The following is an 18,417-nucleotide window of genomic DNA, read 5'->3' as shown; positions in this document are numbered from 1 at the left end:
AAAAAAAAAAAAAAGAAAATGTCTCAAATGTATTGAAGAACACCAATACCAACCCATACATCCAGAAGGTTCAACGAATTCCAAGAAGGAAAAAACACAAAGAGATCAAAAAAAGACATCACAGTAAAAAGGTAGAAGTTAAAGACAAAGAGAAAATCTTGAAAGCCACAAGAGAAAAAGTTATCATCACCTACAAGGGAAGCCTAATAAAACTAGCAGCTGACTTCTCAGGAAAAACAAGGGAGGGCAGAAAGTAATGGGATAACACATTCAATGTGCTCAAAGGAAAAAAAAAACCTATCAACCAAGAATTTGATAACTACCAAAGTTATCTTTTGAAAATGAAAGAAAAATAAAGCCATTCCTATATTTAAAAAATAAAAGAGAGAGAATTTGTTGCTAGCAGGCCCACTTCACAAGAAATATAAAAGGAAGTTCTCTAGGCTAAAAGGAAAGGACCACAGGTGGTAATTCAAATCCACAGAAACAAACAAAAAGGATCAGTAAAGGTAATTAAGTAATTATAAATAACAGTAATAAGTGCATTTTTTCTACTTTCTTAACTGATGTAAAAGTCAAAGGAGGCTGGGCATGGTGGCTCACACCTGTAATCCTAGCACTTTGGGAGGCCAAGGCAGGCAATCACCTGAGGTCAGGAGTTTGAGACCAGCCTGACCAACATGGCAAAACCCCATATCCATTAAAAATATATATATACACAAAAAAATTAGCCAGGTGTGGTGGTGGGTGCCTGTAATCCCAACTACTCGGGAGGCAAAGGCAGGAGAATCGCTTGAGCCTGGAAGGCAGAGGTTGCAGTGACCCAAGATCACACCACTACACTCCAGCCTGTGTGACACAGCAAGACTCCATCTCAAAAAAAAAGGCAAAGTAATAATTATAATAACATAATGCAAGGTTTGTAACATAAATACATGTAATATGCATAACAACAAAACCACAAGAAGGGAGAAAAGAGAATATGGGTAACATTTCTATATTTTACTTAAACTAAGCCAGCATAAACCTGAAGCCGATTCTGTTAAAATGTACATGGTAAGCTCTAGGGCAACCACTAATAAACTATCTCAAAAAACACACTAAAAATGTCATTAAAGACATCTAAAAAAATTCATTAAAGAAATCTAAATGCAGCTGGGCATAGTGGCTCACACCTATAATCATGATACTTTGGGAGGCTGAAGCAGGAGGATCACTTGAGGCTAGGAGTTTGATACCAGCCTGGGCAATGTAACAAAACCCTATCTCTACAACAAATAAAAGAAACTAGCCAAGTGTGGAGGTGTGTGCCTGTTGTCCCAGCTACTTAGGAGATTAAGGCAGGAGGAACGCCTGAGCCCAAAGTTCAAGGCTGCAGTGAGCTATGATCACATGACCAGACTCCAGCCTAGGAGACAAAATAAGACAGTGTCTCTAAAAAAAATAAAAAATAAACTTACATGCTTCGTTACAAAATATTCACTCAATGTCAAAGAAAGCAGTAAAGAAGAAATAGAGAAACAAAAAAGATATTCAAGAAGGTCACAGGATACAAAATCAACATTTAAAATTATATTTTATATACTAGCCATGAACATATAGACATAAACATTTAAAATACAGGTTGAGTACCCTTCTCCAAAATTCTTGGGACTAGAATGTTCCAGATTTTGGAGTTTTTCAGACTTTAGAATATTTGCACATACATAATACGATATATCTTGCGCACAGGACCCAACTCTAAACACGAAATGCACTTATGTGTCATAAATACCTTATGCACATAGCCTAAAGGTAATTTTATATAATATTTTAAATAATTCTGTGCATGAAACAGTTTTCACTGCATGTGTCATGTGAGGTCGGGTATAAAATTTTCCACTTGTGGCATCATGTCAGTGCTCAAAAAGTTTCTAATTTTGCAGTACTTCAGATTTCAAATTTTCAGATTAGGAGTGTTAAACCTGCATAATATCATTTACAATCACTTAAAAAAAAGAAACACAAAACATGTTACCAGAATTATATGCTGAAAATTACAAAACACTGATGAAAGAATCAAAGACCTAAATAAATGGAAAGATATACTATGTTCATAGATTGGAAGAGTCAACATAATAAAGATGTCAACTCCCTGCAAACTAACATATGGGTTTTAATGTATCCCTATAAAAATCCCAGCAAAAGTTTTTGTGTGTTAGACAAGAGAAAATATTATTTCAAAATTTATATAGAAAAGCAAAGGAACTAAAACAGCTAAAGCAATTTTGAAAAGGAATAATATAAGAGGAATCAGTCTATCCAATTTCAATACTTACTCTGTAGCTACAATAATCAAAACTGTGGTATTCACAAAGAAATGGACACATAGATCAATGGAACAGAACAGACAATCCAGAAATAAATCCACACAAATATGCTCAACTAATTTCTGACAGTGGTACAAAAGCAATTCATTGTGGAAAGACAGCCTTTTCAACAAATGATACCAAACCAACTAGCCATTCATATGGGAAAAAAATAAACCATGACCTAAGTCTTACATGTTATAAAAAAATTAACTCAAAATGGATCACAGACTTAAATATAAAATGTAAAACGTTTAGAAAAAATATATGAGAAAGGCCGGGCGCAGTGGTTCACACCTGTAATTCTAACACTTTGAGAGGCCGAGGCGGGTGGATCATGAGGTCAGGAGATCAAGACCATCCTGGCTAACACAGTGAAATCCCATCTCTACTAAAAATACAAAAAATTAGCTGGGCGTGGCAGCATGTGCCTGTAGTCCCAGCTGCTGGGGAGGCTGAGGCAGGAGAATGGTATGAACCTGGGAGGCAGAGCTTGCAGTGAGCCAAGATAGCACCACTGCACTCTCCAGCCTGGGTGACAGAGCAAGATTCCGTCTAAAAAAAATAATTATATATATATATATATATATATATATATATATATATATATATATATAAAAGAAAAAATGTATGAGAAAATGTTCAGGCTCTAGGACTAGGCAAAGAATTACCTTCAATATGACACTAAAAGAATGATTCATAAAAGAATAAAATGACAAACTGAACTTCATCAAAATTTAAAAATTTTACTCTGCAACAGACCCTGATAAAAGAATGAAAAGAAAAACTACAGATTGAGAGAAAATAGTTGTAAATCACGTATCTGAAAAAAGGTTTATTACCCAGAATACATAAAGAACTCTCAAAACTTAACAGTAAAAAGAAAAAAAAATCCAATTAAAAAATAGACAAAAGACATAAAGGGACATTTCACCAAAGAGATTCAATCCATGGCAAATGAGCATATGGAAAGACTTACAACATCATTAGCCATTATGAAAATGCAAATTAAAAGCAAAATGAGACATCACTACACACCTGTTAGAATGGCTAAAATTTAAAATAATCACAACACCCAAATGCTAGCAGGAATGCAGAGAAACCAGATCATTCATACATTGTTAATAAGCATGTAAAATGGGGCCGAGCATGGTGGTTCACACCTGTAACCCCAGCACTTTGGGAGGCAGAGGTGGGTGAATCACTCGAGGTCAGGAGTTCAACACCAGCCTGGCCAATATGGCAAAACCCATCTCTACTAAAAATACAAAAATTAGCCAGGCATAGTGGCGGACACCTGTAATTCCAGCTACTCAGGAGGCTGAAGCAGAAGAATCTCTTGAACCTGGGAGCCAAAGGTTGCAGTGAGCCAAGATTGTACCCCTGCACTCCAGCCTGGGCAAAAGAGCGAGACTCCATCTCAAAAAAAAGAAAAATGTAAAATGGTACAGCCATTCTGGAAACCAATCTGGCATTTTCTTAAAAAACTAAACATGCAACTACCATACAACCCAGGAATTGCAATCTTGGGCATTTATCCCAGAGAAATGAAAATTCACAGCCAGGCACAATGGCTCACACTTGTAATCCCAGCACTTTGGGAGGCCAAAGCAGGTGAACTGCTTGAGTCCAGGAGTTCAAGACCCACCTGAGCAACATGGCAAAACACCATCTCTACAGAAAATATAAAAATTAGCCAGGCATGGTGGCCTATGCCTGTGATCTCAGCTACTTGGGAGGCTGAGATGAGAGGACTGCTTGAGCCCAGGTGGTTGAGGCTGCAGTGAGCTGTGACTGCGCCACTGCATTCCAGCCTGGGTGAGAGAAAGAGCCTGTTTCCAAAAAAAAAAAAAAAAAAAAAATTACATTCACATAAAACCCGTACATGAATGTTTTTAGCACCTTTATTCATAATAGCCAGAAACTGTAAACAACCCAGTTGTACTTCAACAGGTTCATGGGTAAACAAACTGTGATACATCCACACCATAGAATACCACTCAGCAATGAAAAAATAAAACTACTAAAAAGCTTGGATGACTCTCAAGGGATTCATGCTGAGTGAAAAAAAGTCAATCCCAAAAGGTTATAAACTATGTTTTCATTTGCATAGTATTCTTGAAATAACAAAAATACAGAAATGGAGAATATATTCGTGGTTGAAAGGAATTCAAGGGAGGGTGCAACAAAAGGAAGATGACTTGGCTATAAAAGGGCAACAACATGAGGGATTCATATAGTAAAGTTGAGCATCTTAACTGTATCAATGTTAATACCCTAGTTGTAATATACTATAGTTTTGCAAGAGGTCATCATTGGGGAAAACTGAGTAAGATGTACAAGATATCTGTATTCTTAAAATTTCATTTAAATCTACAGCTCAAATATCAAGTTTAACAAAAATAAAATTTTAATGAAACTGATATCAAATAGCATGTACCAAAATAAAATCAAGTACATCAGTTTTGTCCACTGAAAGAAGTAAATGCTTATTTTTACCGTCTGATATAATATGTCTAAAAATTTGAAAGTGAACTATACAGCAGTAGGGCATAGTTTGGCTTCTGTAGAAGTCACTAATACTGAGAAATATGCAAGATGTATAACATGTTTCAAATGTTTCAGAAGTTTTCAATATAATTTACGGCATAACATGCAATGTATATCACAATATATAGTAATACTACTCTAATAGCAGTTTGTGTTTTTTTTTTTGTTTTTACTTTGAGACAGCCTCGCTCTGTCACCCAGGCTGGAGTGCAGTGGCATGAACTCAGCTCACTACAATTTCCATTCCCCCACCCCGGAGTTCAAATGATTCTCCTGCCTTAGTCTCATAAGTAGCTGGGATTACAGGCATGCACAACCACACCCAGCTAATTTTTGTACTTTTAGTAGAGACAGGGTTTTGCCATGTTGGCCAGGCTGGTCTCGAACTCCTGACCGCAAGTGATCTACCCACCTCGGCCTTCCAAAGTGCTGGGATTACAGGTGTGAGCCACTGCACCTGGTCTCTAATAGCACTATTGACCCATTCAGTGACCAAATTCCTGGAATCTAGAACAATGCCTCACACAATAATTATGTACTGAATAAGATGATGTTTACTAATATAATTTTAAGCTCAAAGCAAATACCACCAATGCTTTTTTCATGCAGTACTAAAATTGTATACTGCTTTCTATGCAAATATTTTAGTTTTATGTGCAAATGTAAATTTACATAATTATCATACAATTAGAATACACTTTTATAAAGAGTATTTACATAAACACTTTCTTTCAAGTGTCATAACCTAAATTATAGTTACCTTATTTAAAGCATGTCCAACATGAGGGTCACCATTTGCATAAGGAGGTCCATCATGAAGGCAAAATTCTGTCTTTACTTTTCTTTCTCTTTGCCATGAATAAAGTTCTGAAAATCCACATTTCTGTTTAAAAAGAACAACGATACCTAAACATCATATAAATACATACTCCTGAGTCTAACCATAAATAACAGTCAACACTCGCTTATTTCCATTCTAATCCATTCCATTCCAATCTACTCAACTCTGAAACACAAGGTGAGGTTTCTGAAATGCGTGTCTAAGTACACATCTCTTAAAATCTTTCAGTAGTTTCCCCATACACCTCAGATTGAAGTCTAAACTCTATATGATATGCAGGACCCCACAAAGGTTTAGTTCCACTAAGTTCTCGGGCATTCTCTCATCACTCCCCAGGCTTCACTCCTCATCCCCGCCATGTTGAAGGACCTGCAGATTCCTGACACACATATTCTTGCTATTCTTTGGCTGCAATGCTTGCCATTCCTCAACTCTGGGAACAACGTGCATGGCAGTCTCACTTCCCTTCCCTCACTTGCTGTGATCTTGGCCAAGTTACTGTGCACTTATGGGCCTGCTTTCTCATCTGAAAAAAAAAAGTGTTAATATCCATCCTACAGGGCTGGTGTGAAGATTAAACGAGAAAACATTTGAAACTGTCACTCTTTCTGGCATACAGAAGGTACTAAAAAGCCTTTAAAAAATTAGATGAACTCTGTCAGAGTATTTAGGCTAAGTATATTTACCTAACCAATATTCCAAGAATATCAGGGATTTTTAAAGACTAGAATTACAGAAACTAACAAGAGGAATCTCTGCCCTTAGAAAGTTCAGTCTAGGCTGGGCACAGTGGCTCAGCCTGTAATCCCAGCACTTTGGGAGGCCGAGGCGGGAGGATCACTTGAGGTCAGGAATTCGAGACCACTCTGGCCAACATGGTGAAACCCCATCTCTACTAAAAATATAAAAATTAGCCGGGAGTGGTGGTGCGCACCTGTAATCCCAGCGACTCGGGAGGATAAGGCAGGAGAATCGCTTGAACCCGGGAGGCGGGGGTTGTAGTGAGCCGAGACGGCGCCATTACAGTCTGGCCTGGGCGAGAGAGCAAGACTCTGTCTCAGAAGAAGAAGAAAAAAAAAAAAGCTCAATCGAAAACAGGAGACAGACACATGGTCTATAAAGGGGACTCAGAGGAAGTACTGCTACTATATATTTCAAACGAGTCATAATTCCAACTAGGGATCTAAAAGATCCAAAAAGTGGGCTTCAACTTCCCCTTCATTCATCATAATTGAGGTTTTTAAGGTTTTTTTTTTTAAGGATGCGGGGGTGAAGCTGTCTAGCCAATATGGTCTCGAACTCTTGACTCAAGCGATTCTCCCGCCTTGGCCTTTCAAAGTGCTGGAATTACAGGCTTGAGCTACCGCGCCCAGCCTGGGTTTTTATTTGCATGTGGACATGTGAATTTACTTTTTACAAGGCACTGGAAAAGTGCCCAAAGTCGATCTTTTTTGCCTACGACAGAAATGGGACGTACGTGCGATACATGCTGGTATCTGAGCATCACTAGTGACCCCTTAATTTCCCGCTCCGGAACCTGCTACAAAGGAGGGATTCATCTAGAGATTTCTTCACTTAGGTTTTCAGCCCACAAAATCTGTGCGAAGCAGATGAATGCCGCCGATCTGGTCACACCCCTGCCCACCCGTACCGGCATGGAGCACAGAGGTGTGGCTCCTGCCGAGCGCCCTGTGCCCGCGGCCGGATCGGTTCTCTCCGGAGGCCCTGCGCCGAGGCGGGACCCGTACCTGCTGGATCTCCAGCTCCTTGTCCGGCTGCTGGCGGCCCAGCAGCTTCATGGGGAAGCTGGTTTGCGGCAGCAGCACCGTGTCCCGGTATCTACTACTATTCGAGTTTGGCTGGTGGTTACTGGCCCCGGAGACCGACCGCACCAGAAGCCTCTTCGTCGCCCCTTGCCATCCAGGGCTGCAGGGAAGGCGGGGCGTCCCCCACAATCTTCGGGCAGTGGCCAGGGCGGCCGCCTCCGGCCCGCGAGGGCGCAGCCCCCAACGCATGGTGTGGCAACCCCTGAGCGCCGGGTCCTCCGCTCCCGCCCCAGCTCAAAGCAGCAGGACCCCAGGAAACCTAGGCGAGCCGAATAAGAGGGCGCACGCGCCCGGGGAACGGAAGGGGCGGGAAGGGAGCGGCGGGGAGGGGCGGGGCGGTGGACACCGCCTTCCCGGAGTCCGCGGAGACTGAGCCACCTCCGGGTCCTCCTTGCAGCCGCCGAGAGGCGGGCTCAGATTCACGGGGGCGGGGAAAGGTGGGGCTCATAGTCCAATCACTGTGCCCTGCTTTTTAAAACTATATATATTTTTAATTTAACACAACATAGCTATGATTGTATCACTTTAACATGTAGCCAATAAAAAGTAAGATATTTTACATATTCTCTTATACGAAGCCTTTGAAATTTGACAAGTACTTTGCACATACTGCACATCTCAATCTGGACTAAACTCATGGCAAGGCCTTAACAGGCACACTTGGGTAATGACTACCATTGTGGGCAGCACAAAGTTCAGTGAAAATATTGTAAAATAATAAAATTTCAGCAAATCTAGTTTTAAAGATCTAATTGGCTATCATTAGATATTCCTAAACCTTTCTACAAAATAGAAAGGATCTCTGATGAGCTGAGGGGGCAGGGTGAGGTTTATACGCAGAAAAGGTTGAAGAAAGCAGAAACAGGGAAGGAAAAGCAGACGCCATTTGGCTTAACGGATTTGGCTATCATCTCTCCTGATTTCCTGGAACGCAGACCTTACAAGCAAATAGACTAGTGTAGGAGCTCAGTCCAAATCAGTGACTTCCCATGAATTTTAACAATATTATAAAACAATCTAATTTTTTTTTAAGATTCCCTAAATCCCTGTTATATCCCACTCATAGAATAGTTTGGTGTGTATAGCAACTCCTCCTGTTTCTGACAGATTCTGCTCTATTTGGTTGTCCAATTCATAGTAGTTCACAGTTGTTAACATTTTCATTGTAGAGTATACATCTTGGGAATAGCCCTCCTAATCATAAAACACAACATCCAGAACATTTAGTTCACATAAATAAGAGGGACAGATTTTCTACAAATATGAAAATATGTATATACCAAAAAAAGATACCAGAAAGTGAGAAACCAAGTGACAAATAGAAAGCACTCAATCAATGTCAGCCTTTCACCAGTCAATGACTCCAGCTCTGTACCTGAATTAACTCATTTAATCTTCAAAACCAGATGAGGTGAAGACACAGCATACCAAAAAACCATGTGCGATAGGAACTATGAGTATTTCCATTTCACAGATAAGGAAACTAAGGCACATAGAGTTATGTAACTTGCTCAAGATGATACAACTAAGTAGCACAGCTGGAATTCAAACCCAGAGAGTTAGATTCCAGTGTGTGTGCATGGCCACCATCTTATGTTGCCTTCCCTACGCTATGCTGTGGAAGAAAGTATTTGCTACACATTACAAAATAATAATATACAAAATGCATAAAGAGCTGCTACAGATCAAAAAGATAAATGTAAACAACCCAATTTAAAAAAAAAAAAAAAAGGATAAAAGAAGCTGGACACAGTAGCTCATGCCTATAATCCCAGCACTTTGGGAGGGTGAAGTGGAAATATCACTTGAGCCCAGGAGTTTGAGACAACCCTGGGCAACATAGGGAGACCCCTGTCTCTAAAATAATTTTTAAAATTAGCTGGATGTGATGGCATGTGCTTGTGGTCCTAGCTGCTTGAGAGGCTGTGGTGGAAGGATCGCTTTAGCCCAGGAGGTCAAGGTTGCAAGTGGGCCATGATTGCACCTCGGCATTCCTGCCTGGGCAACACAGTGAGAGCCTGTCTCAAAAAAAAAAAAAAAAAAAAAAAAAAACCAAATATATATAGTTAAAGTGATATAATTTATGTATATTTTGCCACTTCCCAAAAAGGGTCTACTTAACTCACAGAGTTATTGTGAAAATCAAATGAAGAAGTAAAAGCCTTTTTAGGCTAGGCGGGTGGCTCGCACCTGTAATCCCAGCACTTTGGGAGGTGGAGGTGAGCAGATCACCTGGGGTCAGAAGTTCAAGACCAGCCTGGCCAATATGATGAAACCCGGTCTCTACTTAAAAAACAAACAAACAAAATTAGTCCGGCGTGGTGGCGCGCCTGTGGTCCTAGCTACTTGGGACGCTAAGGCGGAAGGATCGCTTGGACCCAGGAAGCGGGGGTTGTAGTGAGCCTAAACTGCGCCACAGCATTCCAGCCTGAGCGACAGGGTGAGACCCTGCCCCCTCCCTCAACCACGCCCCCCAAAAAGATCCCATCTGTACAAAAAAAAAATTTTAATTAGCCGGGTGTGGTGACGCGCACTTGCACCAGTAGTCCCAGCTACACGGGAGGCTGAGGCGGGAGGATGGCTTGAGCCTAGAATTGGGAAGGCAGCAGTGAGCCGTAATCGACTCTGGGCGATAGAGCAAGCTATCTGTCTCTTAAATATATATATATGTTTATTTTATTTATATTATATATTTTTATATATTTTAATATTTTATATATATTTATGTATATATAAATACACACACATATATATTTTTAAGAGACAGGTAGCTTGCTCTGTCGCCCAGAGTCGATTACGGCTCACTGCTGCCTTCCCAGTATACATATATATATACACACTATATATAAAAATATATATATTTATATATATATAAAATATGTGTGTATATATACATACACACATATATTTGTGTATATATACACATATAGATATGCAAGCATCTTTAGCACAATTCTGATAAAGTTGCTTTGTTGTTGCGTAGGGGTGGGAGGTGGAGGTGTGTGTGGTGGACCCGCTGAAGCTTGTCCACGGACCGCTAGGGGTTCTAAGTTAAATAGCCGCAGAGCGATATCACTAATCCAATGAACATTTTAAAACAGTGAACTCTACGAAGTGGGCTGGAAGACAGGTGAAACCAAAACCAATCTTTTTTTTTTTTTTTTTTTTTAACACACTGTTGCTGCCTTAATGTTTTCTTTCTTTCTTATTTTTTTTTGCTTTCCTTCTTTTTTTTTTTTTTTTTGAGCCAATCTTTGAAAGTTGACAACACCTTTCGCTTTTATTTAATACAACAGGTGACTTGCACCTACGGAGAGCTTGGCGAAAACACGGACAAGTGGTATTTTCCCGCGGATCAGGAGTCTAAAGACGCTGTGTTAAATCACTGTTGTGCGCTTGCGCGGAGTTTCCCGCATGCTCACAAGCTGAGGTAGGGCTGCCATCCATCTTGAAAGATTTATTGACAGTGCTAAAGCTCGGTACTGGACACGACGAGGGACCTGGGTTTACGATAACGCGCTTTTGCTGCTCCCGAAGTGTCTTTGGTCCAACGTTGTTCCAGGTTTGTCACCGTAAGTTTCTCTCCTGCCGGTCAGGGCAAGAGCCAGGTAGATAGGATTTATGTTAAATAAAATAAAAAAGGTTTATGTGAATCAGATTGCTTCTCCAGATATTCTAATTTCGGACTTGGACTCTTGAGTGTCAATATTTTAATTGTTTATCTGTGCTTTTATTTTCGTGATCCGAAAGGTTTTTATAGCCATATATTGTAGAAATAACAAGACAAACCTAGACATTGAGTTCGTTGATGCACCCCAATTTAGAAACTGCTTGGAACCTAAAAGTAAATTTATTTAAATAGCAAATATTCGTCCAACTGTCATTTCTACATATTTGTAGGTTTGCGTGATTTATTTGGATTTCTCTGGAAATATAATTGCTGGTTCAAAAGATATGTATGTTATACTTTGTTAAGGTTCTCAAAGCTCTCCTAAGAGGGTTCACCACTTTGCCAACAATACTCAGGAACATATTCCTTCACACCCTTGCAAACTTTCTTTCTTTCTCTTTCTTTCTTTCCCTTTCTTTCTTTCTTTCTTTCTTTTTCTTTCTTTCTCTGCCTCTGCTGCTGCTTCTTCCTTCTTCTTCCCCCTTCTTCTTCCTTCTTCCTCCTTCTTCTTTCTTCTTCTCCTTTCCTTTTTTTTTTTTTTTTTTTTTTTTCAGACAGGGTCTTGCTCTGTAGCCCAGGCTGGAGTACAGTGGTGCCATTATGTCTTACTACAACCTCGACCTCCCAGGGTCTGGTGATTCTCCCACCTCAGCCTCCCGAGTAGCTGGGACTGCAGGCCTGACTGAAAAAATTAGGCGTGGAGATGCGTGCCTGTAGTGCCAGCTCTCAGGAGTATGAGGCAGGAGAATCGCTTGAACTGTAGAGGGTGAAAGTGAGCCGAGATCAGCCACTGCACTCCAGCCTGGGCTACAGAGCAAGACTACATATCAAAAAAAAAAAAAAAAAAAAAAAAAAAAAGGTATTTAAAAGTTTAGCAACTGCCCTGCCATTTATGCAAAATTAAATTTCCCCCATGATTTGAAACACTACCTTTAGTGTGTTCGGTTCTATTTTTGCAATTTATTTCCTTAATTTGTCTCACTAGCCAAACTTTTATATCATATTTTGATTAAATCATACTTTATCATATTTTGATAATTGATAAGGGGAGTACCTCTGTTCATTGTTCTTCTTCCAGAATTTGCTCCATTTTGCTTACATTTTTATTTTTTCAGATGACCTTGAACATTATCATCAGGCCAAGTTCCAATGTATAAATAATTTTAGTATTTTGATCTGGAACTCATCACTTTTAGATCCTAATCCTCATATGGTCACAATCTTTATATGAGGAGAAGAAACTAATGTTTGATTCCTGTTATTTTTCCATCCTTCTGAGCTAGCCTTTTGGCAGTTGTAAAGACTTCTCAAATGGATAGGTGTTAGGTCGATGGCCTTAAGTGCTATACGGCTTTTTTTCTTGTCTACTCCAAGCCTCAGGCCCAGAATGTTATGAAGAAAAGCCTGTACTACACTCTGAGGGTCATGTTGATTATCATTTTGTATTCTCAGGGTCAGAATACTGTTGGAGAAACTACAGGAACTTTTTGCCCTTAACACTGCCCTAATGTCCCTGCAAAATAACCAAAATAAGGACAATCGTAATAATGGTTAGCCAGTATATTTGATGTTTACCTTGTGCCAGGGACAAGTGTTTTCTTTACACATGGTACTTATTTAATAAGTACAACAGCCCTATACTATAAGTACTATTGTCTCCATTTTACAAATTGAGGCACAGAAAATTTAAGTGGTTTTCTCAAGGTCCACAGCTGAGCCAGGATTTGAACACAGGTAATTGGCTCCAGAGCCTGTGCCCTTAACCACTATCCTGCTTTAGATTAGGCTTTCGGAAAGACACCTTCACAAGAGTGTTTTAAGGCCCAGAAGATGTAAAACTGGTAGAGAAGGAAGTATAATGGTGTTATTTGAACTGCTTTAAGAAAGTTAACTTGCCTGTAGCTAGTTTAGGCCTTGCTCTTGATCTACCTGTATCATCAAAAGGTAAATCTCATTATAGTATAGGAGGAGGCATAATTAAAAAGGCTAAAAGGGACCTCTTGTATAGATTTTGTGCTTTGATAATATGACTATGTATTTTTTCTTTATTTTTTTTAACCAAGAACCAAAATTGTATTCATCTGTTTAAAAAATATGTAAGAAAACGATTAAGGCTAGGGCATAGTACTTTTTCATTACTAATTCAGTTTGGACCAGAGAAGTACTTCAAAGAAGAATGGTAAAATATTTTCCTATTTGCCAATTAAAAGCGATTTGTGGAATCTCTTTATAAATCATTGTGTGCTTTACATCAACATTATTTTTCCCATTTTTATTTTCTTCTATTATTTTTCCTATTCTTATATTTTATAAGCTGATGTTAGCTTTAATTGGTGGTTATTATATATAATATCATTTTGTGATGAAATTAGTAGACAGAAATGCCTGAAAGTTTTTCCTTGGAAGAAAACACCATCGACTTGGCAAATATAAGGGTAAGTAGTTGAGTCACTTATGGAGCCTGATAAGGCTCAAATGGTTGCTTAACTGGTTCAAAGGTAAATGATATCTATGAAAAGTTATGACAATACCATACAGTGAGGGAAGGTGATCGTCCTATTATAAAATAATTCCTACATAACAAGGGAATTGAAGGAGCATATGAACATATAATTAAAATATGGTCAAGACATCTGGGTAGAACAAAACAGTTGCACAGAGACCACATTTCTGGTGCAGAATAAATCAGATATATGCCTGGATATGGATATAAAAGAATAGAAATAAGAGCAACAAAGTATTTACTAAATTATTTCTGTTTTCTTTTCTTTTTCTTTCTTTTTTTTCTTTTCTTTTTTTTTTTTGAGACAAAGTCTGTCTCTGTCGCCCAGGCTGGAGTGATCTCGGCTCACTGCAACCTCCACCTCCCAGATTCACGCCATTCTCCTGCCTCAGCCTCCGGAGTAGCTGGGACTACAGGTGCCCACCATCATGCCCAGCTAATTTTTTGTATTTTTAGTAGAGATCGGGTTTCACTGTGTTAGCCATGATGGTCTCAATCTCTTGACCTCGTGATCTGCCCACCTCGGCCTCCCAAAGTGCTGGGATTACAGGTGTGAGCCACCGCACTGTAATTTTTCTCTGTTTTCTCTGTTTCTCTGTTTTCTATCTGAAGTGCTCCTGAATTAGTAGTAATTGTAACTGGTTTATTCCACATGTAACTCCTAGTATGCCAAGAAAATTAATCTAGCCTGATTATGGTATCATAAAACAAACACTTTATATAGAGTCATCCCTCAATATATGAGGGAGGTTGATTCCAGGAACCCCTGAGAATACTGAAATCTGCACATACTGAAGTCCCACAGTTGACCCTCCAAAACACTCATAGATGAAAACTCAGTTTTAACGGATCACAGACTCTCTTGAAAATAAAATAAAAATATATTTTAAAAAGTCAGCCTTTCCTGTCTACTGGTTTTACATACCTTTACTGTCCGCATTTGGTTGGAAAAAATCCACAAAGTGAACCGGTTCAGTTCGAGCCCATTTTGTTCAAGTGTCAGCTGCAGTTAGAAACCCATTATATTGGCTGAGCACGATGGCTCACTCACGCCTGTAATCCCAGCACTTTGGGAGGCTGAGGCAGGTGGATGACAAGGTCAGGAGATTGAGACCATCCTGGCTAACATGGTGAAACCCCGTCTCTACTAAAAATACAAAAAATTAGCTGGGCGTGGTAGTGGGTGTCTGAAGTCCCAGCTACTCAGGAGGTTGAGGCAGGAGAATGGTGTGAACCTGGGAAACAGAGTTTGCAGTGAGCTGAGATCGTGCCACTGCACTCCAGCCTGGGCAACAGAGTGAGACTCCGTTTCAAAAATGAAACCCTTTTCATTTTCATCTTAATTTCTAGATAGTTATTGGTCACGGTATGGTATTCATTACCTTACATAAATTTCTTTCTTTTTTTTTTTTTTTTGAGATGGAGTCTTGCTCTGTCGCCCAGGCTGGAGTGCACTGGCACGATCTCGGCTCACTGCAAGCTCCAGCTTCTGGGTTCATGTGATTCTCCTGCCTCAGCCTCCTGAGTAGCTGGGATTACAGGTGTGTGCCACCACGCCCGGCTAATTTTTGTATTTTTAGTAGATACAGGGTTTCGCCATGTTGGTTAGGCTGGTCTCGAACTCCTGACCTCGTGATCTGCCCGCCTCGGCCTCCCAAAGTGCTGGGATTACAGGCATGAGCCACTGTGCCTGGCCATAAATTTCAATTCCATCTTCCTTCTGAAGAGTTTCATACACTTCACTTATTGTTTCGTTAGGTTCATAATTCCTGTCAATAGAATGTGGATGATAGAAACAAGATGTAAAGAAGGCTGGGTACAGTGCCTTACACCTGTAATCCCAGGATTTTGGGAGGCCGTCTTTACTGTCTTTACTAAAAATACAAAAATTAGCCAAGCATGGTAGCAGGCGCCTATAATCCCAGCTACTCAGGAGGCTGAGGCAGGAGAATCGCTTGAACCCAGGAGGCAGTTTGCAGTGAGCTGAGATTGCACCACTATACTCCAGCCTCGGTGACAGAGACTCCATCTCAAAAAAAATAATAATAATAATTAAAAAATATATATATAGAGAGAGAGAAACACACTATATATATATATAATAGTCCTTTTGTCTAGGGAACAATCATGTGTTCCCTTATTGCGATGAAATAATGTTGATTTGATTTAGAGGTGGGAAGTTTTTGTCATAGGTTAATTTCCCATAAAACTGTAAGACAGAGATAAAGTGGAAGAGGTTTATTAGGGAGTGCTTTTGGGGTCATTTGTGGGAGGGAAGGGGAGGAAGGGAAGAATGTAGGAGAAAGCATCTTGGGCTGTGAGGCAGTCTCAGCTAAGGCCTCAGTCGACCCCATAGGGTATTCTGGAAGCTGGATGGCCCTTCAGTGCTGGGGTGGCAGCCCACTTGGGGTAGGAAATGGCCTTTAAATCTCCCTATTGTGACATTTCAGATGAAGTGATCCTTCTCAGCAGATATACTCCCAGAGAAAGATGGCAGCTGAGGGCCTTCTGTTGAGAGCTGTCTCAGCAAGTGGGGAAATAAGCTCTTCAATCCTGAAGGGAATGTGGGTGGTACATCCAGAACAGTCACTAAAATTTCAGGATTTGAATTCATATTTTCTTTCTTTTTTTTTTTTTTTTTTTTTTTTTGCGATGGAGTCTCGCTCTGTTACCCAGGCTAGGGTGCAATGGTGCGATCTCAGCTCACTGCAATCTCCGCCTCCCAGGTTCAAGCGATTCTCCTGCCTTAGCCTCCTGAGTAGCTGGGATTACAGGTGTGCACCACCATGCCCGGCTAATTTTTGTGTTTTCAGTAGAGATGAGGGTTCACCATGTTAGTCAGGCTGGTCTCGAACTCCTGACTTCAGGTCATCTGCCCACCTTGGCCTCCCAAAATGCTGGGATTACAGGTGTGAGCCACCGTGCCTGGCCAGAATTCATATTTTCAAAGGAATGTACAGGCTGGGCACAGTGGCTCATGCCTGTAATCTAAGCACTTGAGAGGCTGAGGCAGGTGGATCACGAGGTCAGGAGTTCGAGACCAGCCTGGCCAAGATGATGCAACCCTGTGTCCACTAAAAATACAAAAATTAGCCAAGTGTAGTGGAGGCCACCTGTAATCCCAGCTACCGGGAGGCTGAGGCAGAAAACTGTTCGAACCCGGGAGGCAGAGGTTGCAGTGAGCCGAGATGGTACCACTGCAATCCAGCCTGGGCGACAGAGCGAGACTCCATCTCAAAGGAAAAAACAAAAAAAGCAATGTACTTAATTCTAAAGGCTGTTTTTTCTATTTATTTTGTTGGAGCTAGAGACTTCTCTGACACTCCTTACTTTTCCACGTGATTGGTCTTCATTATAATTTGTTATGTTGCTTGTTCTCTTTATTTGGCTGCTGACGAAGATGGAGGTAAATAATAGCAGAGAATATTCACTGATTTTCAGAAAACAATTGTAGTTATATGCAATCCCTCTGATGTGGTGAGGCTTTGTTTCCCCACCCAAATCTCATCTTAAATTGTAATCTCCATAATCCCCACTGTCAAGGGAGAGACCAGGTGGAGGTAATCGAATCATGGGGGCAGTTTCCCCTATGCTGTTCTCGTGATAGTGAGTGAGTTCTCTTGAGATCTAATGGTTTTTAAGGGTCTCTCCCCCCTTTGCTTGGCACTTCTTCCTGCCACCTTGTGAAGAAGGTGTCTTGCTTCCCCTTTGTCTTCTGCCAGGATTGTCAGTTTCCTTAGGCCTCCCCAGACATACTGAACTGTGAGTCAATTCAACCTCTTTCCTTTATATTAGGTTGGTGCAAAAGTAATTGCGGTTCTTGGCATTGGAAGTAATAAACTATCCAGTCTTGGGTCATTCTTTATAGCCATATGAAAATGGACTAATACACCCTCCCTTTTTAATTATGCCCTACACACCTACATCCCTTATACTATTCATACCTCTTTTGGCGCTTCCTCGTTTTATGTTATAGACATTAGGTTACATTATTTTATCTACAGCTCACCAAAATATTAGCTCCTCAAACACAAATCTTACATCTCATATTTTTAGCCTCCAAAGCACCTTCCACATACTTTGGACATTACCCACCACCTCATACACAAACTTTTTCACATGCTCAGCATCCTGGGCCAGTTTCTCCTATGCTTTGACGTGCCTCATCTGCAGACAAACATAAAAAATACAGAGTTTATTGAGAGAGTTAATGTCCAAATGGAGTTTTTTCCAAGTCTCTTTTAGTAAATATATATTAAAGAATTTACTCAGTTAATGGGAGCAATCCCAAGTTAGCAGTCAATTAATATGTGTTGAGTTGGATTTAAGTAAATAAAACCAGTAGTTAACTTTGAAACTAACAAAACATTTTTCTTGATCTCTTTTTAGAGTTTGTCATGGCTTCCAGTAACACTGTGTTGATGCGGTTGGTAGCCTCAGCATATTCTATTGCTCAAAAGGCAGGAATGATAGTCAGACGTGTTATTGCTGAAGGAGACCTGGGTATCGTGGAGAAGGTACTCAAACTCTCATATCATTTCATACCAACTTTATTTTTGTTCTTGAGGTTGAGCTAAATGATGTAAAAATGTGGACAGACTTTATCAGTTAAAATAATTGATGGCTCCCTTAGGGGGACTGCAAGATCCTTTGTTCAAAAGGGTTCGATCTCTGCTTTG

General features: G+C 40.2%; 2 protein-coding genes across 5 annotated transcripts in view; one reads left to right on the top strand and one right to left on the bottom strand.

Annotated features, from left to right (window-relative positions):
• IARS2 (isoleucyl-tRNA synthetase 2, mitochondrial) overlaps nucleotides 1–7,869 on the bottom strand; it is a 73,307-nt gene extending 65,438 nt beyond the window's left edge. The window contains exons 1-2 of the mRNA XM_023203709.1: nucleotides 7,488–7,869; nucleotides 5,659–5,781 (exon numbers count right to left, since the gene is read on the bottom strand). Of these exons, the coding sequence (XP_023059477.1) occupies nucleotides 5,659–5,781; nucleotides 7,488–7,754 (390 nt within the window). The 5' untranslated portion in view covers nucleotides 7,755–7,869. The remainder of the gene's footprint in view (nucleotides 1–5,658; nucleotides 5,782–7,487) is intronic.
• A 3,090-nt stretch (nucleotides 7,870–10,959) lies between these two features.
• BPNT1 (3'(2'), 5'-bisphosphate nucleotidase 1) overlaps nucleotides 10,960–18,417 on the top strand; it is a 29,452-nt gene continuing 21,994 nt past the window's right edge. For 2 of the 4 annotated variants that reach the window (XM_023203714.1, XM_023203710.1), the window contains exons 1-2: nucleotides 10,960–11,127; nucleotides 18,128–18,255. In XM_023203714.1, the coding sequence (XP_023059482.1) occupies nucleotides 18,136–18,255 (120 nt within the window). In that variant the 5' untranslated portion in view covers nucleotides 10,960–11,127; nucleotides 18,128–18,135. Of the gene's footprint in view, nucleotides 11,138–18,127; nucleotides 18,256–18,417 lie in introns of all 4 variants that reach the window. The other 2 variants (XM_023203713.2, XM_023203712.2) reach the window with 2 other exon arrangements.

Source organism: Piliocolobus tephrosceles, chromosome 1 (assembly GCF_002776525.5).
Source record: "Piliocolobus tephrosceles isolate RC106 chromosome 1, ASM277652v3, whole genome shotgun sequence".
Classification (NCBI taxonomy): domain Eukaryota; kingdom Metazoa; phylum Chordata; class Mammalia; order Primates; family Cercopithecidae; genus Piliocolobus; species Piliocolobus tephrosceles.
Note: the sequence above shows the minus strand (reverse complement) of the source record. Positions and strands in the feature narration are given on the sequence as shown.